This window comes from Callospermophilus lateralis, chromosome 7 (assembly GCF_048772815.1).
Source record: "Callospermophilus lateralis isolate mCalLat2 chromosome 7, mCalLat2.hap1, whole genome shotgun sequence".
In the NCBI taxonomy this organism is placed as follows: Eukaryota; Metazoa; Chordata; class Mammalia; order Rodentia; family Sciuridae; genus Callospermophilus; species Callospermophilus lateralis.
In genome coordinates this window covers 35,735,682-35,762,354 of record NC_135311.1, presented here as the reverse complement: position 1 = coordinate 35,762,354, position 26,673 = coordinate 35,735,682, and the positions used below count along the sequence as shown (strand labels likewise).

The 26,673-nt window shown below is 39.7% G+C and overlaps 1 protein-coding gene across 1 annotated transcript in view; it reads left to right on the top strand.

Moving 5' to 3' along the window:
- Positions 1-23,896, top strand: part of LOC143404923 (myomegalin-like) — a 30,312-nt gene extending 6,416 nt beyond the window's left edge. Inside the window, exons 5-8 of the mRNA XM_076863207.2 lie at positions 8,314-11,963; positions 13,931-14,017; positions 20,211-20,436; positions 22,730-23,896. Coding sequence (XP_076719322.1) covers positions 13,989-14,017; positions 20,211-20,436; positions 22,730-22,822 — 348 coding nt within the window. The 5' untranslated portion in view covers positions 8,314-11,963; positions 13,931-13,988 and the 3' untranslated portion in view covers positions 22,823-23,896. The remainder of the gene's footprint in view (positions 1-8,313; positions 11,964-13,930; positions 14,018-20,210; positions 20,437-22,729) is intronic.
- Positions 23,897-26,673: the final 2,777 nt, after the last annotated feature.

Genomic DNA, 26,673 nt, shown 5'->3' with positions numbered 1-26,673 from the left:
TCACAGACATTACTACAGCCTGTTCCAACAGGGATTGGTCAGACCTCAGTCTTTTTTTGTTTGTTTAATATTTATTTTTTAGTTGTAGTTAGAATACCTTTATTTATATATAGTGTTGATAATTGAACCAACCCCTTGCACATGCTAGGCGAGCACTTTTACTGGTGATCCACAACCCCAAGCCCCAGACCTCAGTCTTTAAAGGGGTCATGTCATTCCTTCTGCATTGTCCTCGCAAATTGCATTTGTTGACCAGTGCTTTCCTCTCTTCTTTGCATGTGACAGAAGATCTAGAAAATCATTGTGAAATCACTTATAGTTCTTGAGTCCCGACTTAGTTTCTCGACTTCCTCTGAAAAGGCTTTCCTTCAGTTAATCATTCCCATTTGTGTTTCTCTGGAGATTGCTGCAGTTTTCAACCCTAAGGAGCACAAGTGTTTTTTTTTCCTCCAGAGATTATATGTTGAATCATATTTAAGTCTGAGAGTTATGTTCTCATGTAAATTGTCAATGGTCAGTGTACATGATAAGGAACTTGACCCAGTTATTCAGACAGCACAGAGCATTTTTTCTTCCTAATTTCCAGAAATGTCACTCTTATTGAACAAGAGCCCTGTAAGGTAGCAGCTTCATAGAGTATGTAGAGAAAAAAAAAAAAATGAATTCTTCTTTCCTCTCACTCAAGATGGAGTTTATCTTTTCCGCAGGTAAACCTTTGAAATTCTTGGGAGTCTTTACTCATTGGTTAATGTGTAGGAAAAGCAGAAGTCTGTGATGTTTCACTATATCAGAATGTTTTATAGAAAAATTAACTGAGAAAACCTATTTTCCAGCCCTTGCTTCAGTAAGTGCCTTCATGGTGTGACCATCTTCTTTCTTTTTCCCATTTCCACTGAGGTGCAGTAATGCAAAGATTTATTCTCAGTGTCATAGCATTTCAGAAACAGAAATAAAATACATGTTGTGAACTGTGGTACTGCCAAGTAAGCTCTGTGTATAGTCTACTCCACTAAATCCTCAAGAGAAACTATCCAATAGTTGCTGGTATCTCTGCCATAGTGCTGAGGACACTTGAGACTCAGCAAGGTCACTTAACCTGCCCAAAAATCTCCACTAGAGTCTGGTGGAAACATAGGGCCCATGTCTGTCTAATTCCTCAGCTAACGTGTTTCTACTGCTGTGCAGCTTGATCTTTCAAGGACTAGGCTGGTTTAGGTGTATACATTTCTGATTCTTTTTGTTCTAAATGTTTTTGAGATTATTTCAAACAGTAACAGAAATATTGCTTCTCTGGAACGAAGAACTCATAAGGCCTCTGGCATGGGTTGTTGATGTATTAACCAATCAGTGTACTTTGTCCATGGGAAGAACCAGTGCCTCATTCATTCCCTCCAAATGGAGCTGGACACATTCACCTTTATACATGAGTCTGAGATGAAGAAAAGGAGCATCCTAATTGTACAAATATTCATCCTGTATGGGTTCACTGACCCTAATGTGAATACTGTGAGCAGGACATAGCCATGACTACAGTAGTGGCTCCTCTCACTCTTCTCAGACCTGTGTATATAGAAAGCCCTGCAGAAACAGCATGAGTATAACTAAGCTGCAACTTGATATTTTGTTGAGGACTTTCCCACCTTGCCAAGTAATACCATGTAACAATACTTTAGAGTTTGACACATGACTCCAATATCTCCTACAATGGCAGAGGATCTCCAAGTGTGAACCTTGAAAAATGTCAGCAGAGTTCCTCCCTACTAAAAGCAGGCAACAGAAAACTTGACACAATTCTAACTCAATTTAAAATATTCAGTGCAGATGAGGGTAGACATGGCTCTGTAGTCATTCACGGGAGTGGTAGAGAGAGTGAGTCCACGTTGAATTAAAAACCCCTTGAGACTAAACTGCCCAAAAGTCCTTCAGTCTGAGTTCAAGGTAGTTTAAATGGAATATCCTTGTGGGAAGGCAAGACTTTCTCAAGGGACATCACAGATTTGACCACTTTCATAATAGACACTAAATGAAGGAGGGGCTGGACACAGTGGAAACAGAAATTATACACAATACTGATTGAGGGATCCAGCCTCAAAGAACTGAAGGAAGTAGATTGAAGGGGAGGAGATTTGCTTTTGATATTATGAGACTAAATAGGATTTCATGAAAAGGAATAGGCCAGGATGTCAGGGGTTGGATATATAAAGGGAGTTTTCCTTCCCATCCAAATTATGTAATGACAGAGTGGCTGTTAGTAAGCATACTGTACAAGGCGTTTGTGAAGAAACTGTCCAAGTTGCCAAGAGTCCATGAAGAGATTCTTGATTCAGTGACCATTTTCAATCCTTCCAATTCTAAACTCCTTTTTTTCTCTGCTTGACTATTACTTTCACAAATAGGTATATTGGTTTAAGGTATTTTCCCCTTCAGGTCAAGAGGGTCTGTCATGTGTCTTACTGAGTGTCTTAAGTGATAGATAATTAATGATGTATAAACTGAGACTTGGGGACACGCAATACATGGTAGGCAGAGATGAGCACCTGTTGACAAAGACCTGAATGCTGGAAGACAAGTGAAGCAGAGAGAGAGTCAGGGAGGAGATAGCTAGACAAGGAAAGATAGCGTGGAATTATTTAGGGTGATGTAGGAATACAGTTTTCACAGGCAGAGTGGAAACATGTTAAGAGCAGGACATTGAGTGAGAAGGCTAGTGGGGCTGGGCTCAGCAGCACACACAAGTGGTCCCAGCAGCAGGCTCTCTGTTGGCCAGGAGTTTGAGGCCAGCGTGGGTAACACTGTGCAGCTGTAGCTTAAGAAAAGTGAACCTGAGGAGACAGTTGATCTTTGGGGAACTTCACAACCAGAGAAGGTAGTGAGGAGGAAAGTAGAAGAATCTGGACACCAAGGATGAGAGTCTGATGTGGTGTGCTGTCAGGGTGATGAAGTCAAACAGTCACATGGAAGAAATTTTGAGACCATGGTGAGAATGAGGAATTTTCAAGGAGAGTGTGTGGAGAACACAGCAATGGGCAGCAGGCCCTGTTGGTCCCATTCCTTCCTGGGCCTGACCGGGGTTGGCATGAGGTTGCTGGAAACCTTCAGTCAGCTCAATTTCTGAGGACATCTATTCATTTCCCTAGGGATGTAGAACTCATTTTTATCAGGAGGAATGTCCAAGACTCCACTGTAGGATGTGGAAAATATAAGGATTATGGACCCGATATCTTTTCACGGTTCTATATATTGAGATTCTATAGCACATGTGGCTCCTGTAGTTACAATGAGGAGCCAGCTCCCCTGCTGCACTGGTTACAGCAGCTAACAACCTCCAGGTGGCAATAGATTATATGTGTATGGATGGTGGGTGGTACATAGGCCACAAGGAGTCATAGGCTTCCAAAATTCAGAGAAGGTCCCATAACTAGGAATGTTATGCAGCCACTCGACACCCCTTTCCATGGTATCCCAGATTCTGAGGCACTATTTCTTTTCATGATCTTTCCTCCCTTTGGATGGAGATCAATCACTCTTTTTATTTAATCTATGTCCTTGAGTCTCAATAGAATATGTGCTCTACAAAAAGTGAGTGAGTTAAATAATACTGGAAAAATAACCTGGAACTCATTTTTGTTTTCAAACTCATCTTTCTCAAGTTGATGATTTCCCTTTACGGACACTGTTTTCCGCACACCTGCCCTTGTTGTTGTTGTTCTTATTTAGTAACATATGACAGTAGAATGTATTTTGGCAAATTATACATTATTAGAGTATAAACTATTCTATTTAGGATCCCACTCTTGTTGTACATGATGTGAATTTATCCTGGTTATGTATTCAAATACAAGGCTACGAATGTTAGGTCCAGTTAATTCTACTGTCTCTCCTAGTCCTCTCTCTCCTCCCATCCCTTTATTTCCATGTGTCCAGTCCAGTGGATTTCTATTATTCCTCTCCCCAACTTCCCTTGCTTTGGGTTAGCATCTACATATCAGAGAGAACATTTGACCTTTGGTTTTTGGGATTGGCTTATTTCACTTAGCATGATATCTCCAGTTCCATTCATTTACAACAAATGCCATCTTTTGATTTTTCTTTATGGCTGAGTCATATTTTATTCTGTATATATACCACATTTTCTGTATCCATTCATCCATTGATGATGTCAAGTGGTGGTTCCATTTCAAGTTTTCTAAGGAATTTCCATACTTCTTTCCATGGTGGCTGCTCTAATTTGCAGTCCTACCCAAAATGCATACCCAAAATGTACCTTTCTCACCACATCCCCACCAACATTCATTGTTACTTGTATTCTTTATAATTGGCATTCTGATTCAAGTGGGAAGGAGTCTCTGTGTAGTTTTAATTTGCATTTCTCTAATTTCTAGAGATGTTAAACAATTGTTCATATATCTTTTGACCATTCCTATTTTCTTCATTTGTGAAGTACTTGTTCAGTCCCTTGCCCATTTATTTATTGGGTTATTTGGTTTGGTTTTTTTTTTTTGTTGTTGTTGTTTGTTTGTTTGTTTTTTGGTGTTAATATTTTTTTTAATTTTTTTTATTTATTAAAAAAAATAAATGACAGCGAAATGCATTAAATTCTTATTACACATATAGAGCACAATTTTTCATATCTCTGGTTCTATATGAAGGATGTTGACACCAATTTATGTCTTCATATGTGTACGTTGGATAATGATGTCTATCACATTCCAGCATCCTTGCTAACCCCTGAACCCTTCCTTTTTCTCCCACCCCTCTGCCCTATCTAGAATTCATCTATTTCTCCCATGCTCCCCCTCCCTACCCCATTATGAGTCAGCCTCCTTATGTCAAAGAAAACATTGGCATTTGTTTTGGGGGGGATTGGCTAGCTTCACTTAGCATTATCTTCCCCAACACCGTCCATTTACCTGCAAATGCCATGATTTTATTCTTTTCTATTGCTGAGTAAAATTCCATTGTGTATATATACCACATTTTTTTTTTTAAGTCTTTTGGGTATACTCTGAGGAGACGGATAGCTGGGTCAAATGGTGGTTCCATTCCCAGCTTTCCCAGGACTCTCCATACTGCTTTCCATATTGGCTGCACCAATTTACCATTACACCAGCAATGTATGAGTGTACCTTTTTGCCCACATCCTCACCACCAATTATTGTTGTTTGTCTTCATAATAGTTGCCATTCTGACTTGAGTGAGATGATATCTTAGAGTTGTTTTGATTTGCATTTCTGTAATTGCTAGAGATGATGAATATTTTTTCATAATAATTGTTGATTGATTGTATATCCTCTTCTAAGAAGTGTCTGTTCAGGTCCTTGGCCAACTTATTGATTGTTTTTTTTTTTTGTTGTTGTTGTTGTTTGTTTTTGGTGTTTAGTTTTTGAGTTCTTTATATACCCTAGAGATTAGTGCTCTATCTGAATGTGCGAGGGGTAAAATTTGCTCCCAGTTTGTAGGCTTTCAGTTTACCTCACAGATTGTTTCCTTTGCTGAGAAGAAACTTTTTAGTTTGATTCCATCCCATTTATTGATTCTTGGTTTTAATTCTTACACTATAGGATTCTTATTAAGGAAGTTGGGGCCTAATCTCACATGATGAAGATTAGGACCTGCTTTTTCTTCTATTAGATGCAGAGTCTCTGGTATAATTCCTAGGTACTTGATTCACATTGAGTTGAGTTTTGTCCATGTGAGAGATAAAGGTTTGATTTCATTTCCTTGCATATGGATTTACAGTTTTTCCAGCACTCTTTGTTGAAAATGCTGTCTTTTCTCCAGTGCATATTTTGGCATCTTTGTCTAAAATAAGATAATTGTAATTTTGTGGGTTAGTCTCTCTGTCCTCTATTCTGTACCATTGGTCTACCAGTCTGTTTTGGTGCCAATACCATGCTGTTTTTGTTACTGTTGCTCTCTAGTATAGTTTAAGGTCTGGTATAGTGATGCTACCTGCTTCACTCTTCCTGCTAAGGATGGCTTTAGCTATTCTGGGTCTCTTATTTTTCCAGATGAACTTCATGATTGCTTTTTCTATTTCTATGAGGAATGCCATTGGGATTTTGATCAGAATTGCATTAAATCTGTATAGTGCTTTTGGTAGTATGATCATTTTGATAATATTAATTCTGCCTACCCAAGAACAAGGTAGTTCTTTTCATCTTCTAAGATCTTCTTTGATTTCTCTCTTTAGGTTCTGTAGTTTTCAACGCAGAGTTCTTTCACCTCTATCGTTAAGTTGATTCCCAAGTATTTTTTTTTTGAGGTTATTTTAAATGGGGTAGATTTTTCTCCCTCATTTCCTTCTTAGAGGATTTGTCACTGATATACAGAAATGCCTTTAATTTCTGGGTGTTGATTTTACATGCTGCTACTTTGCTGAATTCATTTACTAGTTCTAGAAGTTTTCTGGTGGAGCTTTTTGGGTCTTCTAGGTATAGAGTCATATCATCAGCAAATTTAAGTTCTTGTTTTCCTATATATATTTTCCTGTATATATATTTCTTTAATTTCTTTTGTCTAATTGCTGTGGCCAGTGTTTCAAGAACTATGTTGAATAGAAGTGGTAAAAGAGGGCATCCCTACCTCTTCTAGGTATAGAGTCATATCATCAGCTAATTTAAGTTCTTGTTTTCCTATATATATTTCTTTAATTTCTTTTGTCTAATTGCTGTGGCCAGTGTTTCAAGAACTATGTTGAATAGAAGTGGTAAAAGAGGGCATCCCTGCCTTGTTCCAGTTTTTAGAGGGAATGCCTTCAATTTTTCCCCATTTAGAATGATGTCGTCCTAAGGCTTAGCGTAGATAGCCTTTATAATATTGAGATATGTTCCTGTTATCCCTAGTTTTTCTAGTGTTTTGAACATAAAGGGGTGCTATATTTCTTCAAATGCTTTTTCTGCGTCTATCAAGATGATCATATGATTTTTATCTTTAAGTCTATTGATATGATGAATTACATTTATTGATTTCCATATGTTGAACCTGCTTGTATCATGGTGCACAATCTTTTTTATATGTTTTTGTATTCGATTTGCCAGAATTTTATTGAGAATTTTTGCATCTATCTTCATTACAGATATTGGTCTGAAGTTTTCTTTCCTTGATGTGTCTTTGCCTGGTTTTACGATCAGGGTGATATTGGCCTCATAGAATGAGTTTGGAAGTGCTGCCTCTTTTTCAATTTCCTGAAACAAATTATAATATATTGATCTTGTAGAACTCGCCTGTGTATTCATCTAGTCCTGGGCTTTTCTTGGTTGTTAAATTTCTGATGGTGTCTTCTATTTCATTACTTGATATTGGTGTGTTTAAATTGTGTATATCTTCCTTATTGAATCTGGGCAAATCGTATGCATTAAGAAATTTGTCAATGTCTTCAGTGTTTTCTATTTTAATGGAGTATAAATTTTCAAAATAATTTTAAATTATCCTCTGTTATTTCTGTATTGTCTGTTGTGATATTACCTTTTTTATCACATATGCTGGTAATTTGAATTCTCTCTCTCCTTTTCTTTGTTAGCATGGCTAAGGGTCTATCAATTTTCTTCATTTTTTCAAAGAACCAACTTTTTCTTCTGTCAATATTTTCAATTGTTTCTTTTGTTTCAATTTGAATAATTTCAGCTCTAATTTTAATTATTTCTTGCCAACTACTGCTTTTGCTGCAGATTTGTTCTTCTTTTTCTAGGGCTTTGAGATGTAGTATGAGGTCATTTATTTGTTGACTTTTTCTTCTTTTGAGGAATGAACTCCATGCATTGAATTTTCCTCTTAGTACTGCTTTCCTAGTGTCTCAGAGATTTTGATATGTTGTGTCTATGTTCTGATTTACTCTAAGAATTTTTTAATCTCCTCCTTGGTTTTTTCTGTGACCCATTGTTCATTCAGTAGCATATTGTTTAGTCTCCAGGTGAAGGAGAAATTTTTATTTTTTATTTTGTCATTGATTTCCAGTTTCATTTTTTAGGTCTTAATATATCCTGGAGAGTGATTGAATGCTGTTGTCAGTTGTGCAAGTGGTAAAATTTTTTTCCCATTCTGTAGGCCATCTCTTCACATTATTGATTGATTTTGTTTTTTTTTTAATGTGAAGAAGCTTTGTAGTTTGGCATCTCATTCATTGATTCTTGCCTTCTTAGCATCCCAGGCACAGAAACCAAAGGTAAAATATTCATCACACTCATGATCTCTGTTACATGCCTGAGTCACTAGATTGTTTCCCCAATTGACAGGGACATGAGAAATGGGCATTCTGTGGGTACTAAACAAATAGAGGACTGGGATAGTTACTGAACCCTCTTCCCTTTTTAGGTATCACTGAGAAAGCCTGTCTCCGAGGGCCTTTGAGTAGAAATGTGAGCCGCAACATGTCAGAGATGCAAGCCTCAGATCATACCTGGATGTAAATGCACAAATGAGAAGTTGTAAGGGGACAATGTTGGGTCACCAGTTCAACTGTGGTGATGGTGGAGCCTTTCCTCTGCTATCAATAGCTGTGTAACCAACATTGATTCTGGAAAACAGTGGACGCTCTTCCCAAGTAGGCAAGGAAGGGGAATTCATAAGCTCTGATCCATGTGTTGGTTGTCAGAATGTTGTCGGTGGCAGAGATGATGGGCCTCTCTGTGTTGTCTCAGGGTCAGACAGAAGGCTGAGATTTTCTGACATGGTGAGGTGATCAGAGCCTGGGGTTTAGGGTTAGATATACTCTCAGTTCCTGGGCTGGTCTTGGCCATGGGGATATCTTAGGTGTTTACATCTCTTTGGTGGTTTCATTAGTTAAAATAATTTCCCTGGTGCCAATTCAACAAAATTAAAAATTTTTTAATGAAAATTTGACTATGTAATCTCAAATCCTTAGATAACTTCTGTTGATTTGCTAAATATGATCTCACAAAGACATTTTCCTTTGATATAGAACAATTTTCAGTAATAGTATAAATCCTGGGCCCACAATTCTGTGTCCTGACATATCCAGCTCACTTTTCTCCTTTCCTCCTATGTTTGAAATAAAGTGACACCTTCACACAGAAAAGTGCATAAATTGGTCTCCTTGATGAATCCACACTGAGTCCATCCTCTCTATTCATCTATCTCCATAGCCATGTCAGTGTCCTTCTCATAAGGATCTAATTCTGCTCAAATGTGAAGACTGAGGTTTCAGTCCCTCTTGTCCCCTTAATCTGGGTTGTGTTCATCTTTATTCTCTGTCTCCCTCATTATCAGTTTCTGGAACCTGTGGTACCTGACATGTCAGTGTGCGTCACTGGTGTGTAGTTTGTGAAGCACATGTGATAACTTGAGAAGGTTCACCATCTTTTCTTCCTGCTGGACTCTCTTGGATGCTCCCACAATCCGAAATCTGAGTCAAGACTCAGCCTACAGGCTCAGTTGTGTGATTGTGTTCTGGTGTCTAACAAGGCTTCTGCTTTTCGAACATTTTTTTTCCTCATGTTTCTAAATTATTTCTAACTTCTACTGGCCAGAATATCAAATATCCCTCACGTAAGCATTCCTAATTATGTGTTCATCAGATGTATCTATAATGTCTGTATATAAAATAAATCAGTCATATGTAAGATTTAAAATTTTCCAGGGATGATCTTCCCCAGTTCTTTACTTTCATATAGTTTTCCTTCTACTTTGATTTTGCCTAACTTTTATAATCTCTTCCCTACTCAAAGCACTGCCTATATCCCTAATGTTATTATTTCCCATATATAACTGGGAGCTATGGGTGTCTATAACTTCCATATTTCTTGAATATTTTCATAAATTGGAAGCATGCTTGCCTCCTGTCAATTTGATCATTATGGGATATCTCAGATATCAACAAAATGAAATTATATATATAAGTTGCACATTCTTGCACTTTCTTATGCAAAGCTGCTTTCTTCATTTTGTGACCCTTTTGGGTCAGTAGGTGTGTCACAGGATAATAGTTCCTGTTTTATTTTCAGAGCTGAAGTTGGATACTTGCATTAAGTTGAAGAACCCTCCCAAGCTAGTGAGTGATGCCCTTGGAGGCTGAGCTGTCAAAACACCTGAGTGTGAGCTGCATGTTCTCATTGAAACTATGAGTGTCCTGACACTGAAAAGAAAACAACTCTTCAGCAATTAGAGAATGGCATGCAGATTCCCTGGCCTTCAAGCTTTGGGTAGAGTGGTGTTGGATTCTGTGGCTCCAGGATGCACTTACCTATGTTAGCTCTCTCTATTAGGATGTAGCTCCTTCTGCTGTGATTTCTCTTCACCATTGGTTCTTTCCAACAGCAGATGGAGACTTTCTAGTCTTACCTCTCTTTTTGATGGTCTCCCACCCTGACAGGCCGTTTCATCTCCATCTCCTGTTTGCATTCTGAACTCAGCTCTGTTCCTATATCTGCTGTCCTGATATTCCCTGTAACTGCCACAGGAAAGCCCAGCTCAATGGGGGGGTCCCAATCCCATGAAGAGCATCTTTTCAGACACATGCCACCTTCCCTGGAATCGCACGCTGTCTAGGCTTTTTTGCCTTCTCTTCCCAGCTTCCTTGACTCCACTGCCTCTTTCTCCTGGGAACATGGCCTTCATAAGTCACTGGCACATGGCTTCTTCTTGAACCCTCCCTGGTAAATAGGACTAAGTCAATCCTGGATTTTATCTTGTACATACAAAGGAAAATTGTGAAAACTGATGAGAAAGATTACAACAACTAAACTTTATCTGAGCTGAGCTATCTGGTAGCAGACCCAAACTGGTCTAGAGTCATTATGTCTTCACCCCTTAGCCCACTCCGTTTTCCATGACTGCTTTTTCTGCTCATTCCTGACCTATATTGCAATAACTTCCAAGATTTCTGCAGATTCTTATTGCTGTCTAGCCAAGGTGACTGAAGAACCCACATGGGCTCTGTGTTGAAATGTGTGGAATAGCACTATTTAATGACTCCTGGATGTTTTTGAATTGTTTGCAGAAAACCATGAAAATAACGATGAAAAAGATCAAGATTCACTGAATTCCAGGTAACAACAAATAATCTGAGGGTAGTAAAAAGGGTAAAATAAGGGGTTAAGGATGATCTGAAAGATAGATCATAAGTTCAAAAGTAGCCACATTTCATGACCAAATGTAAAGAAAGACTGCTGTTGACAGTGATGATGTTGACTCAGCCCATGTGATGGAGCCCTTTAGCAAGGTTATCTTTTGTCCTCCTGGTGCTGGTACAGTGAGTCTGACTAAGAGGAACTGCGCAGTCAGTTTGGGGCATTTCTTGCTTTTAAGGAAATCAGTTGTTAATGTTATAAGTTGTAAAATCAGGATTAGAGGCATACTATCTTTCTACACTAATGGTCTGAGATCATGGAGAGGTATGCCATAGCAAGAAAAGCAGAAATGAGTGTTATGTCAAAAAATGGATAGAAAAAATTCTAGAAGGCACAAGTTCTCTGGCCCCCTATCATGTAGCAGGGTGTATTCGCCTGCCAACTATATGTGTCAATATCAGTCATGCACAAGGTTCATCCACAGCTATGTTTCTTATTATGTGCTTCTTCTGTACCTTATAGGTGGAGTCAAGCCTCCTTCCTCATGAGCTTGTTATCTGGCCAGTACACTGGACACTGGTTGCTCTCCCTCTCTCTTTAATATCATGGCAACTATACTATGTTCATGTGTTGAAAACGGTTTCCTGGATCATTTTTGATGGGAGGTGCCTGTTTGGGGACTCTACCCATCAGCTTTGAATCAGGACCAGTTGGGAGGCTATAGTTTCTAAACCACCTTGATTTTATCTGTCATTCTTCCCTGTCTCAGCAGTCTCAACAATGAACTACATGAGGACAAAGAGAATGATCTCCTGCTGGACGAAAAATATTTTCTACCCTCTGGTCATCTTGATTCATCTGACACACAAGAACTTTTCAGAAGCTCTGTCTTCCCATCAGATGAGCCTAAAGTCAGCTCTACTATGGATGGAGCCAGTGAGTACTACTTAGATGAATTCAGTTTCTCTTTCTGGTAAAGCCCAAATTCTCTGCACTCAACTCCACTGTCTAGGCTGAGACACATGCATGCAGAACCAGGAGACCCATTTTGTTTCAGGGCAAGTGCATAGGTCAGGTGGGTCTAAGCTTTGCTATTTTTTCTATGGTCTGGTAAGATTTCTTTCATTGTTGCCTTTACTGTGCCAGCCATATATTTGCATGTAGGTGGTGGTTACAAGGGAGAACATCATGAGCACTTCACAGACTTATTCTACCTTTAATGTATGTCTACTGTGCTGAGCATGGTAGCTCAGGCCTAGAATGTCAGAAACTCAGGAGGCTGAGACAGGAAGATCACAAGTTCAAAGCCAGCCTCAGCAACAGCCAGGCACTAAGGAACTCACTGACACCCTGTCTCTAAATGAAATACAGAATAAGGATGGGGATGTGGCTAAGTGGTTGAGTGTCCCTGAGTTCAATCCCTGCTACCCCTCCCCCCTAAAAAAATCATGTCTGCCATTTTTTTTCATGATCTTTTCTGCCTGTGAATAAAGATTAACAAATCCTTTATTTTCTCCCATGCCCTGGTATCTCTGTAGAATGTTCTCTCCAGAAAAAGTAACTAAGGTGAACTCATTGTTACTTCAAAACCATGTTTTTCAATTGGATGACTTCATTTTAGGGACTCTTGTCTGGGCACTGCTCATCCAAGAATAACTAAGCACATGTACAAATGATCACATGTCCATTGAACACATGATCTCTGTCACTGTACCTTGGTCACTAGATGGGTCAATAGGCAGGCACATAAGAAATGGGTTTTCCAGGAGTGATTAGCAAAGAGATAACTGGGGTTGTTACTGAACGCTCTTTTCCTTTCAGTTTTCCTCAGAGAAGGCTCAGTGGCCTTTGAGTGGACACGCGAGCCCATACATATCACAGATACAAGTTTCCCATGCACAGGTGGAGTCAAGAGCCCAAAGAAGCAGTTGTCCAATCAGATAAATATAGAGAACTCCCCATGTGTATATTACACATTGTTTATATATGGTGGTTACATTGTATATAATGGGTATATATGGAGTATATTATTATTATACAAATGTTTATTTCTTAGGAGGAGTTTTCCTTTCTTTAATAATGTGATTGTTTCTACATTGATTTGCTTGATTTTTATTACCTCTTCCTTCCCCAAAGCACAATTTGCCTCCAGTGTGATTTCCTAGTTTTGGCTTATATATCTGGGCGCTATTGGATTTTACCAATCCTATTACTTGCACATTTTTTAGCATTTTGAGCACCTTTGCCTCCTGGAAAATTCATCATTGAATGTGGAAGAAACATGAAAGTAAAAGAAAGGGAAAAGAAAATATCAGAGTCACTATAAGCTACATATCAACTTATGGACTTCTTTGTCCAAAGCTGCTTTCTTGATTTGGTGACCCTCTTGGTGGAAGAGTATGTCACAGTAAGATCATAGATGATAATGGATCCTGCTGTCTGTGGTTTTATTGTCAGAGCTGAATTTAGATGCTTCCATTTCAATGAAATATCATGTCAAGATAGAGGATGATGCTTTTAAAGGATCATCTGACAACACACACAGTTGGTTTTCAAGAGCATGTCCTCAGTTGCCGCGGCCCGGCTGGCTGGGCAAAATAACCGGGGGGTGACGAATAACTTGTGTACGTTGATGCAGCAGGAATAGGAGCCGTTTATTGTAGGATCTGAGCGATATTTATACATTTTACACAGCTTATCTAATTAGCATAAAATAGATACAGCAGTCAACCAATAAGGAATCTCCACACTTAATGGCTTGCTTTTGTTACTTCACAAACCACTCCCTCTGGCATTTGGCCAGGCGCCATCCAGACTTCTTTACAGACTCTAACATTTCTCTGGCAAAATAACAGGTGCCAATCTGACTTGTTTACAGACTTTAACACTCAGTGTTGCCACAGGTTTCTGCAAACAGAAGATAACTGGAAGAAAACTTTGGGTTAGCAAGTGGAAAATAGCATGCAGATCCCCTGGCCTTCAAGCTTCAGGTATGTTGGCTCTGGGATACACTTGACTCCTTTTAACTCTATGTAAGATGTAGCTCCTCCTTCTGCAGTGATTTCTCTTCACCTGTGCTTGTCTCCAACAGCAGATGGAGTCTCTGTTTGGTCTTATCTGTGTTTCCCATGGCCTTGTATCCCTGACCTGCCCTTCCATCTACATTTCCTGTTTACATTCTGAACTCTGCTCTGTTCTCACACCTGCTCTCCTGATATTCCCTATAACTGCCACAGGGAACCCCAGTCAGATTAGGGTCCCAACCCTATGAAGAGCATCTTTCAGACACGTGCCACCTTCTCTTAAATTCCATACTTTTAGACTGATTTCCTTCTGTACCTGACTTCCTTGACATCACTGCCTCTTTTTGCTGGGAATGTGGCCTTCCTAAGTTACTAGCACATGGATCCTTCTATTGAGGTTTTTTTTTGGGGGGGAAAGTCTAACACAAACTTGGATTATTACCTTGGACATGCAAACGAAAAGTGTCGATTTTTAAATTTTTTTTTATTTTATTGGGTCCTTTTAGTTATACATGAGATTAGAGCCCATTTTGATATCATTATACAAGCATGGACTATATCTTATTCTAATTATTACCCCAGGCTTGTACATGTACACAGTGGTGAGATTTTTCTGTGTTGTATTCCTATATGTATATAGCAAAGTTATGACAGGTTCATTCCTTTTCTTACCATTCATTTCCTTTCCTTATCGCTCCTTTTGTCATTCCCCTTTGTCTAATTATTCCCCTTTTCCCTCCCCCTTAGTGTAGGTTAGCTTCCAAATATCAGAGAAAACATTTGATTTTTGTTTTTTGGGGGGATTGACTTATTTCACTTACATGGTAGTCTCCAGATCCATCCATTTACTGGCAAATGTCATAAAGTTTTTCTTATTTATGGCTCAGTGATATATACATACACACACACACACACACACACACACACACACATATGTATGTGTGTATATATATATTATTATTAGGTTGACTCCCCAGCTTAGCTATTGTGAATTGTGCTGCTAAAAACATTGATATGACTGCATCACTATAGTGTCCTAAGGATAGCCTCTTCAACAAATGGTGCTGGAAAAACTGGAAATCCATATGTAGTGAAGTGAAATTTAACCCCTATCTCTTAAAACTGAACTCAAAGCAAATCAAAGACCTTTTAAGTAGACCAGAAGCCCTGCATCTACTAGAAGAACACTCTAACATTTAGGTTCAGGAACTGAATTCCTTAAGTCCATTCCTACAGTGCAAGTAATAAAATCAAAAATTCACAAATGGAATGGCTTCAACCTGAAAAGTATCAAAATTGATGAGCAATCATCTTGGATAAAAAGCTGTATTGCAAGAGCAGAAGATGGTGAGAATAGTGGAAAGTTGCATTCCATGTCGGGCCTTGCTCATGAGCACAGCAGCAAGAGTACAGCTACTCAGTGAGGTTGATGAAAGAGGAATTTCAAAAAATATAATATTGGACATTCAGTTGGATTAGGGAATCAGAAATTTGAGTACAAAACAAAGAAAAAGAATACATAGAAGCCAACTCACCTGTCACATGGGTACCAAAAGCAGCAAAGATTCCCCACAAAGGGAGGGGAGAACACAGAAACACAGATTTAGATCAGAAAAGCCTTCTGAAATTGGTTGATCCACAGGCTGCACTGTTTAAAATCTCTAGCAATTAGAGAAATGTAGCTCCTCGTCATGTACAACTACAATAATGGGGAAATCCTATTTTCAACAAGTTATACTTATTCTGTGTTTCTATAATATGTCAAAATATACTCTACAGTCATGTAAAAATAATAATATTTTTAAAAGAATTTTCATTAAAAATACTGTATTCCTAGGGCTGGGGTTGTAGCTCTGTGGTGGAGTGCTTACCTAGCATGTGTGAGCCACTGGATTCAGTCCTCAGCACCACATAAAAATAAATAAATAAAATAAAGGTATCAAAGAAAAATAGCTACACACACACACACACACATTGTAATTCCCACCACTTCAAGTGGGGATGTGTTAACTCCTACTATCCAATTCCTGAACTAGTTTTTGTTTCAGTTTGTTTTTTCTTATTTACCATTGTTAAACACAGAATACCAGTAGTGTTGCAGAGCTGTAGTAACAAAAACAGCATGATTTTGGCACCAAAGGTATAGACCCATAGACCAATAGGACAGAATAGAAGACAGAGACAAATCCACATACTTAAAGTCCTCTGATACTTAACAAAGGTGCCAAAAATATACATTGGAGAAAAGAGCCTTTTTAATAAATAGTGCTGGAACAACTGGATAACTATATGTAGAAAAATAACACTAAGGGCTGGGATTGTGGCTCAGGGCAGAGTGCTTGCCTCACATCTGTGAGGCACTGAGTTTGATCCTCAGCACCACATAAAAGTTAAAAAGTATTATGTTCATCTACAACTAACAAAAACTTTAAAAATAAAAACACTAAAATCCTATTTCTCACAGTGCACAAAACTCAAGTCAAAATGGATCAAAGACTTAGGAATTAGATCAGAAACCTTATAACTGCTAGAAAAGAACATAGGGCCAACATTCTATCATATAATTGCTGGCACCAGCTTCCTTAACAGGATGCTCAAAACTATGAATTGATAAGTGGGATGCCATCAAACTTCAAAACTTCTTCCCAGCAAAGGAAAGAAATAAGAGAGTGAAGAGAGAGCCTACAGAATGTGAAAAAATCTTGGCAAGAACTCATCTGTTCAGGGATTAATACCCAGAATATATAAATAATTCAAAACACTTGAAACAAAAATATCCCAAATAACCCAATCAATCAATAGGCAATAAAAAACAGAAACACAAATTGCCAAATTTTTGAGAAAAGCTTCAACCTCACTAGCAATCAGAGAAACACAAATGAAAACAACGCTAAAATTTCATCTCACTCCACCATGGCAATGATCAAGAATACACACAAAACAAAATGCGGGGAAGGTTGTGGTGGAAAAGATACATTTGTACACTGTTAGTGGGACTGCAGACTAGTACAACTCCAGAAAACATTATGGAGATTCATCAAAAAACTAGAGATGTAAGCATCCTATGAGCATCTTCCCACTCCTTGGTATTTTTCCGAAACATCTAAAATCAGCATACTACAGTGACAGCTACCTCAATGTGTATAGAAGCATAATTCACAATAGCTAAATTATGGAATCAACCCAGATTCCCCTCAATAGATAAATAAATTTAAAAATTCTGACATATATATCATACATATGACATGTGTGCGTGTGTACACAGATGCACGCATGTACACACACACACACACACACTGGGGTTCTACAAAACCATAAAGAGAATGAAATTATGGCATTTGCAGGTAAATGGATAGAAATGAGAATGTCATGCTACATGAAATAAGCCAAGTACAAAAACTCAAGTTTGAATGTTACTCTCATGCAGAAACTAGAGTAAACAGACGAAATGGGGAGAGCAGGATAGAATATCATACAGATAAAGGAAAGAGCAGCAATGGAGAAGATCAAGAGGCAGAGTGCAGGGATGGGTAAGGGGAGGCAATGCAGAATGAATTCTTTTTTTAATTTTTTTTTGGTTATAGTTGGACACAGTATCTTTATTTTTACCTGGTGCTGATGATCGAACCCAGGGACTCATGCATGCGAGACAAGTGTTCTACTACTGAGCCACAACCCAGCCCCAGAATGAATTCTTAAAAAGTTGTCATGTGCACAGATAAAGATACCACAGGGGACTCCACCCTCTGGAGCAAAAACGAAGTCTATTAGATTAAGTGAAGGAGATTGAGAGACTTTAGGGAGGACAGCGGGTAAAAGAGGGAGGAAAGGGGCGAATCATGAACTGAAATCAAATTGTGGGCATGTATGATTTTGTCCAAATGAACCCACTACTATGTATGACTATAAAGCTCTAATTTTTAAAAGGAATATATGTAAGAAAATTATTGTAAAATCTAAAAAGGCAAAAACAAAAATTCTATGGGAGTTTGGCTATAGATGAGAGACACATACTGTCCTGGAGCCTGTGTTTCCAATTTCATTTATAGTAGGACAGGTTTTATTGTATTTACATGACCCAACTGGCAAAGGGGGACATTAACAGACAAGCTGGGGTTTACAGGACTTAAAGACCAAATCAGGTGCTTTACTTTTTATATGGTCTTCCTTCCACCCCACTAGTTGGTCTCAGCATCACAGACCTTGCCACACTTGCTTCCCTTTCCTTCACCTAGGGGGACGTCAGTATGTGGCAAAATGCTCCTGTCCCTAGGGAAACTAGGGCTGTGGGAAAGTGCTGTTGGCAGGCACATTTATTCCACATGGTAGACATCCACTTCTGCCCCAGTCTCTTGCCTGCCTCTTCAGATAAGCATGTTTACCAGATTTCTCTGGCTCCCTTCAATATCCAGTCTCTATCTTGCTTCTCTAGTTTTAATTTGAGTGTTAACAGAGGCCCCACTCCCCAGCCTCTTGACACATTCCACTCTGGGTCTTCTGTTTTGCCTTTTGGGGCACCAGTTCATTCACCCTCTCCAATCGCCTGCATGGCCATATCCTCAATCACTTCTGCTCAGGTTTCTCTAAGTCTGAGCCTTGAAATTCTCATGCCAGATGTTCTTGGGTCATGTTAATCCTTATTTTCTCTGGTCATGCTCAATACTCATTTTTCAGATAATGTCCTCAATTGTCAAATGAAAGTGGACAATTTCATGGACTTTTTATTGTGGCCTTTAAGTAAGAAAAACTGCTAAACACTGTACCCAGCTGGCATGAACTGCTAGGCATACTTTAGGTTGTTGCCTTCCCCATTTGGAGCTGCCATGGTGGGTGTGGTGTTGAGTCACATTTCACTTCCTTCTAACAAGGCTTCCCCATCACTGTTTTCCCATGCACCAGCTAAGGTGTAACACCATGACTCAGTCCCTGCTCTTCCTCTTGTTCCCAGCCCCCAGAGGCCTGAATTGAAACCTGGCTCTGACCCACTCCCCTCTTACCAGGAACTTCTTTTTTGTGATGTTTCATATTTTCTTCAACTTTTTTAATGCAGGGGAATTGAACACAAGTCCTTCTGTGTGCTTAGCAAGTATTCTACCACTGAACTGCACCCCAGCCTTTGATCAATATTTTAACATATACACTTACCACATATATGCATATGTGAGTGCAACTTATATATGTATTTGATTTTTGTGCATCCTTAAGTTTCACTACAAGGCATTGTACTAGAGAGCACCTGGAAAATTATACTCAAAGTTGGTTTACAAAATTGGTTCTCAAAAGTTTTTAAACTGGAATTTACATTCATTTGGAATACCCATCTATCAAAACTTTTTTGTTCTAAATAATAGAAACATATCAATCTGTTGAGTTTTCCTTTTTCATGCGGCATATGTATGCTAATGACATGAGAAGGAAGTCCTGGTGCCTTCGAACTTTCATGGTGAAGGCTAAACTGTGCATGATTTGTGGTACAGGGTGTTTGAGGTATCCTGAACACTGGTTGTTTTTATTCCCTAGTTTCAGTTATTTCCTCTGTAGTTTGGAATGTTGGCATGGATTTTCTAACTCTGGTCCTCCATAGCTCTTCTTTCTCTTCTCCTGGCTCAGATACTGTCATTGTCACCAGGACAAATGTTATAAATATGACAACTAAAGGGCTTGGACACAATGAAGGAAAATTATTAATGCAAATAACTGTCAATCCTCTGTAAGTGTGTCATGTGAATTTAGAAAAATTTCTGTGTGCAACAAAGACTTCAGTCCTGTTCCTTGAATTTTCTGTGGCTGCCTTTCTTCTCATTCTTCTTGCCACAGTTGTCCTATTGCTTTCTTTGGGTCATTGCCCTGTACTCATTCTTATTTACTTGTCTGTGCCTTTTCTATCCAGAAAACTTTTCATGTTTATAATATTGTTCTGAATAACCACTTGTCAATGAAAACAAAATTTGTCTTCTGGCAAGTTTATCATTATGTAATGATTTAAGAAATATTATAAAAATAAAGAAACCTAAAGGTCTCTATGGACTTGACCCACCCTGCATTTTTGAAGGCTGCCTTTCTTGATCCTGAGCTCTTTCACCATCTCTGCATCGGTGGGAACTGAGGATATTATCATGAGTAACAGCAGATCCTATATTATTGTGGTTTTCTTTTTTAGAGCTGATTCAGATGATCTTCCAGGAATGAAGAATTCTCTGAAGCTGGAGGGTGATACTACAGATGGCTCCTTCACCAACAAGCATGGCCTCCATATCATAGGCCACATTGATGAATTTACTACTCTCAGAGAGCGGATTGAGGAGGGAAAACAGCTGGTTCAAAAGATCCAGTCTCTCCTGAGGCCCACATGCAATTTCCTGGGCCTTGAATCTCAGAGCTCAGAGGTAGTCCCATCTGTAGCTCCATGGTTTACCCTTACTTTGTGCCCTTTGTCCTAAATTCTACTTCTTTCTCCACTATTTCTTTTTGTGCCTGCATCTCCCAATGACAGAGAAAGTATCTTCCACTCATTCTAGCCTATCTCCTGATTGCTTGCTTCCCTATCTCCTGATTCATTCTAAGTTCTACTCTGTTGTAGAGAAGGCCAACTAGATATTGTCTCTCTCGGAGCCACAGAGAAGTCTGTGCAGCGTTGCCACCATCTTCAGTAAAGCATTTGTTAAATGTTGATGTCCATATGATGTTGAAATCAGCACCCTTTAGTGGTTTATTATCTGTTACAGTCATGCTGACCCATGTGGACAGATTAAAATCAATCAGATGGATAGGTACTGAGGGATTTGCATCCATGAAGGCCTTGTGTGTGGAAAGAGGAAGAACCTGGCCACCACAACATTTCTTTTTTCCTGTGGAGCAATGGGAGGGAAGCAGTCTGCAATGCTTCTCAAAGTGCTTCTCTGTGGAGAGAGAACAAGGGCCAGTGGCTGTGCTGTCTGAGCCATGGAGACCCATGGATGTGTAGACATAGCCTTGCACCCAGGGATCCCCCACTTCAGGGCAAGACAGACCCCTATTGATAATCCAACTGAGGGGCCACAATCCCAATGTGAGAAGTTACCTCTTGTGCCTTGAGTGCACTGGTGCAGAAGGGTCTTTTATTGCATGTGAGGGAGATAAAGGTTGTATAAAGGACATGACATGGAATGAGCTTTAATAGCCTTATAATGAGGTGTCCAGGTGGAAGAGGCAATACAGGTAAAAGGAGCAGCATTTTAGTTCTAGGACCTCTAAGGGATGAGCCAGGGTTTTACAGGTTCAAGCAGCCCATGCTTTGTGCCTCATTGACAAAGGAAGCTTGAGTCCTGTGCGGGCCTACAATGTCTTGAGCCCTGAGATGTCTCAGCTTCAGTCATATCCATGCTACCTCCCGCCTTTCCACAGGTACCAGGCAACAAATGTTTCCATGAGCTAAGAAGCAGCACCTGTGCCCTGCAGCACACCCTAGAGGAGTCAGCCTCCCTCCTGACCATGTTCTTCCACGGCCCTGGGCTGCCTGGCACAGTGTTAAGAGCCAGTGTTGTTTACTGGTACAAGCCCTGTTCTTCTGCCCATGAGGTTCTGTATTCTCAGTTCCAGGGCTTTCTGAGGGTCAGGAGCTACATGGGTTTTTAGAATGTGCTGGACCTTAGTGCAGGATCCAGGAGGGAGACACCTGGTCTTTGGTGGCTGCTTTCATTAAAGCTCTGATTACCTTACTTCATCCTCACACCCCAACCCCCAAGATAATAATTCAAAGAGAAGAAAAGGAAATAGAGAACCACAGACAGACACCCTGGTAATCCATAAATGTCCACTTCTAATAATATAATTCTGAAGTTTGAGGTGAAACTTAGGGGCCTTTGAAGATTTTCGTCTCCTCAGAGCTTCTTGGTCAAAAGATCAAAGGATGTCACTATGATCCTGTAGCTTCTTTTGGTCATGCTCCTTGAATCCTAACACACCTTTTAAGTTATTTCTGTGCCAGTCTTAGGAAAAGGTAGATCCCCTAAGGAATTTTCTTGCCCTGGGTGGGCTAGCTCTGGATCCCCTCCTCAGTTTCCATCCCACAATAATGTTACTGGTATGTTTTTGGATCAATCTATGCTAACTCCTAATTCCAAGGAGATCCTTTACCATTATCAGATCTGTACAGACATTTTGAAAAGTGAACACTGTCATCAGGGCACCCTGTGTCACAGACACAGTATCTCTGAAATTCCAAATCCTGTAATGGATGGGGGAGATAAAGCTTCTACAAGGACTGAGATGGAGGTGTTGTTCACACTTCTAACAGGGGAACTTTCCCCAGCATGTCCTTAAAATACCACATGCTGTTTCTACATGTACGTGTTCCATGTTCCATTCTTCTTTTCCTGGAAGATGACAAAGGCCTTTATTTCCCTTCAGATATAAATTGTAGCATGAACTAGCTAAAAAAAGGATCTAACTATATGGCATGCAGTAGGGCTGTGGTTGGGGCAAGAGGGATTTGGGTGCACAGGGAGGCTTATCCTCTAAGCTGGGACATGGAATCTCCTCCAGACCCTGTGCAACTCCTTGTCTCATCCTTTTAACCACCTCCCAAGTCCCACCATGTTCCTGCCTTTTTGCATGGTTTGTCCTTATTCTAGTCTCTGGGCATCATCAGCAGTGTGTAACAGTTCCATCTGAACAGGATTCTTTCATGTTTTCTTGCAGGTGAAATTCTTAAGGGACCTGCTATGTGCTCCAACCTTGAGACCCTTGCCTTCCAGGAGCTACACAAGAAGCAAAGTTACCACAGGTCCCTAAAGCATGAGGAAGCCTAGGCCTACCCACCTCCCCACATCTGAACAACTGTCTATCTGATAAGGAACATCTGGGCCCTGTTCCTTCAAAGCTGGTACAGTTCTGAAGAGGTGATCAGAGATGTCTCCTACTAGGGTTGGCAGAGAGGCAGAATGACTTCCTGGCAGTGATGGAATACCAGTAGTCAAATACTAACAGGCTTAGCACTAGGCAAAGTGCACCTAAGATTGCATGGTAAACCCTAACACTGCTTCTGAATAGCCTCAGTGGCACAGCACCTGCCACAGCATAGTTCTCACCTCAGCAGCTCTCTTCAGATGATCAACTTTGGGGAAATGGTTGCCTCGTACACATGGGTCATGTGGTCCCAATGTGGAGCTCCTTGGCAGTTCTAGAAGCACCCTAGTGAGCAGCAGGGCACTGATGGACACTGTCAGTAAGACTCATCTAGTACCTTTCACATATCCACACCTGACCAGGCAGCTCCTCTAGGCCAAGCCAGATTGGACTTTGCCCTGCACCATCAGGTCTGATCTCTGAGTCCATGTGGTGACTTGCTAAGAGGCCCTCTCATTCATACTCTAGCACAATCTGCTTCCTTTATTAACAACATTCTACAAATTTTATTGCCCCTTCCCATTCCATTAAATATGCTGTGCCATTTTGCTAACCTAACATCCCTCAGGGGAATATGAGACTGATGTTCACACCAAGCCTATGCAAAGTCTTGCGTATGGCAGCCTCTACGTGTTTCTTAGGTGTGGGCCAGGCCCCAGTTGTACTGAAGCCTCCTTTGTGTCTTCAAGGTGTTCCCAAGATGTGAGTAGGTGTGTATAAATGTAAGAGATTTATGTATGTTGTTGTAGTCATATGTTGAAGGCCAACATCAGTCATGGACAGGTTGGGTAAAACTGAGTAATGGTCTTTCAGTAGCTATTTTATTTTTTAAAGCAAAATTTGTACAAATAGATTCCTTTTGTTGGCTTTGTTTCCCATTTCTACACCAGTCCCTAGAACAAGTGTTAAGAATAGAAAATAAACTAAGCCAAACTCAGAAAACCAAAGGCTGAATCTTTTCTCTGATAAGTGGATGTTGATTCATAAAGGCGGGGGCAGGTGTGGGGGTGGGGAAGAAGGAACTTTGGATTGGGCAGAGGGGAGGGAGGAGAAGGGTGTGTGGGGGGGAGTGAAGGATGGTGGAATGAGAGGGACTTTAATACCCTCCATACATGTGTGACTACACTACTGGTGTGACTCTGCACCATGTTCATCCAGAGGAAGGAGAATTTGTGCTCTATTTGCATACAATATTGTCATGTATAACTAATTAGAACAAATTTTAAAAGATTATGGGTCTGTCATTGTGACTCAGTGGTAGAGCATTGCATGTGTGAGGCACTGGGTTTGATTCTCAGCACCACATATAAATAAATGAATAAAATATAAGGTCCATCAACAATTAAAAAAAATTTTGAAAAAAGACTCAAAAGTTTTAAAAGAATAGAAAATAAAACTCATGAAAAAAATTATTGGCTAATTCTGAAGTCTCAGTTTAAAAAGTTACAATTTTCCCTCTTTGCCATTTTGCAATAATCTCTATGGTATGATGGAGTGATTCTTAAACTTGATGTGTCTTTACAGTTATCACAGGGAAGGGCATATTTTGCTGTTTGTTCTACAGCATTAAAACTCAGGAGTCAGGATGACGATGTAAAATTAGGTTTCTTTCCATTCTGGGTTTGAGCAAGATAGAGAACAACATTTTCTTTCACAAGTCTACATCTTTGGTGACTGAGAGACATGGAAAACTTTTATAAGAATAGAGAGCACAGTGGGGAAAAAAGGCAAGAAATACCCAAGTGTATATTTAGCTAGGCTGTGTTAGCCAGAAACCTGTCTCAGTGCACGTTTCCCTTTACAGTGCCCATCATAACCGTGCAGTCCATCAGCCTCCATCCTCAGTATAAAGAAATCAAAAGTTAAAAAGAATTTGAAGATTTTCATTTCAAAGGGGGTCTTTTGCACAATCAGCTGTGGGGATTGTGGCAGTGACTCCCTGGGCTGCAATATCAAGCACTTTAGTGGGTGTGGGACTCTAATCTAGGATCTGCCTCTTTATGTAAGTATCTCAGGTGATATTGATGCAGACACAGTTTGACACACTGATGATTCTGATACAGGTGGGCTGCAGACCACAGTTTAACACACATGTGCATGTGTATGTCATTGACTTCACAACAATAAATTTATTTAAGAACCTTAATTTATAATCATCATTCCATAAATTTTTAAATAAAAGTCTTAAAATAATCCTTCAGAAAATTCTTGTGTCTTTTCACCTTCCAGAATTAAAATAAAGCTATTAGTCTACAATTATATCCTAGAAATAGTGAAAAATGAACACAAACAATGACAGAACAAAAACTGTAATCATTATCAACAAAACCACCATCATTACCAGCAGCAATTACAAAAGACTCTTCAATAGAACTCTCTGTGAGGAGATGTGAAGTCAACCTGTGCTTTACACTCAGGGGTTTCAAGTATTTGCATGAGTGCTTTTGGCTTTTGAAATACAGAGGGATTTACTGGCAGAATTAGCTGAATGGTTGGAAACTCCTCAGACCCATTACTGAATCTAAAGATAAAGCAGCCAATGGTAAGGACCTCTGACCCTGGGGTTATTGCAGCAGACTGCAAATTTCCTTTCTTTGTCTCTGTGCTTCAAGGACTGATAGCCTTGAGAAAATAATCAATGATCACAGGAAAACTCAAATATTTATATTTAGTCAGCTTAATAATTAGCAACTTAACAATGACAACAACAACATATTACCTCTGGAAAGTCTGAGAACTGGTGGATACAGTCCCAGCTACTTTTGGAGAAAACTTTGAAAGCTATTATATTTCCCCTTTTATGATTTTGTAGCAAAATAACTGTTCAAATTAATAATTTTTTAAAAAGTGACCGCAAAATATCCTTGAGGCAGGTTCTCCAGTGTATAATTTGTTATAAATATATTATTTCTCTGTGTGTCGCAGAAACAGAACTCATTCTGTAACAAGTAAAAGGAAAGGGGCTGAGGATATAGCTCAGTTCGTAGAGTGTTTACTCACATGCACTAGGCCCTGGATTCTATCCTCAGCACCAGGGAGGAAAAAAAGGAAAGGGGAAAACCTCAGTCATATATGACTACCACTGTCTTCTAATTTTCTTTAATTCCAATAATTCCATGGAGAATCCTGTGAGGAAAATAGAGTGAAAGTCCATAAAGGGGAACAAAAAAGAAAAGAGAGGGCAGGTACCTATTGTAACACTTAAAATACATAATAGTATCTCAACCTGCTGACCTAAGACCTTCCGAATTTACAGAGAATTCCTCATGTCCCTCAGATCTCCTCATGACTGAGGTGAGAGGCACTAGTTATGATTTTCCATTGCTGTCATAAAAATCTCAACAAACATCATTGCTGAGAAGAACATACCCTATTATGTTGGAGTTGTAGGTTAGGAGTTCATAAAAGGTCCCACTGGCCCCAAATCACTGGGGAACAGGGCTGTATCACCCAATGGAGGATCTCGGGCACATCCTGCTTTCTTGCCTTTTCTGGCTCTAGAAGCCACCTACTGGTCTGGTGGCTGCTTCCTCCACCTCCAAAACCAGCAATAGCTGGAAGAGTGCCTGATCCATCACCATGAGTTCTTTATCTTCCTCTTTAAAGACCCATGGAATTACGTGGATTTTGTAGATTACCCTGTGCCATCCAGGATGGTCTCCCCTTCTCAGAATGCTTAACATAATACCATCTGCAAAGTTCCTTGCTAGATAATGAGGCATGTTCACAGGTTCCAA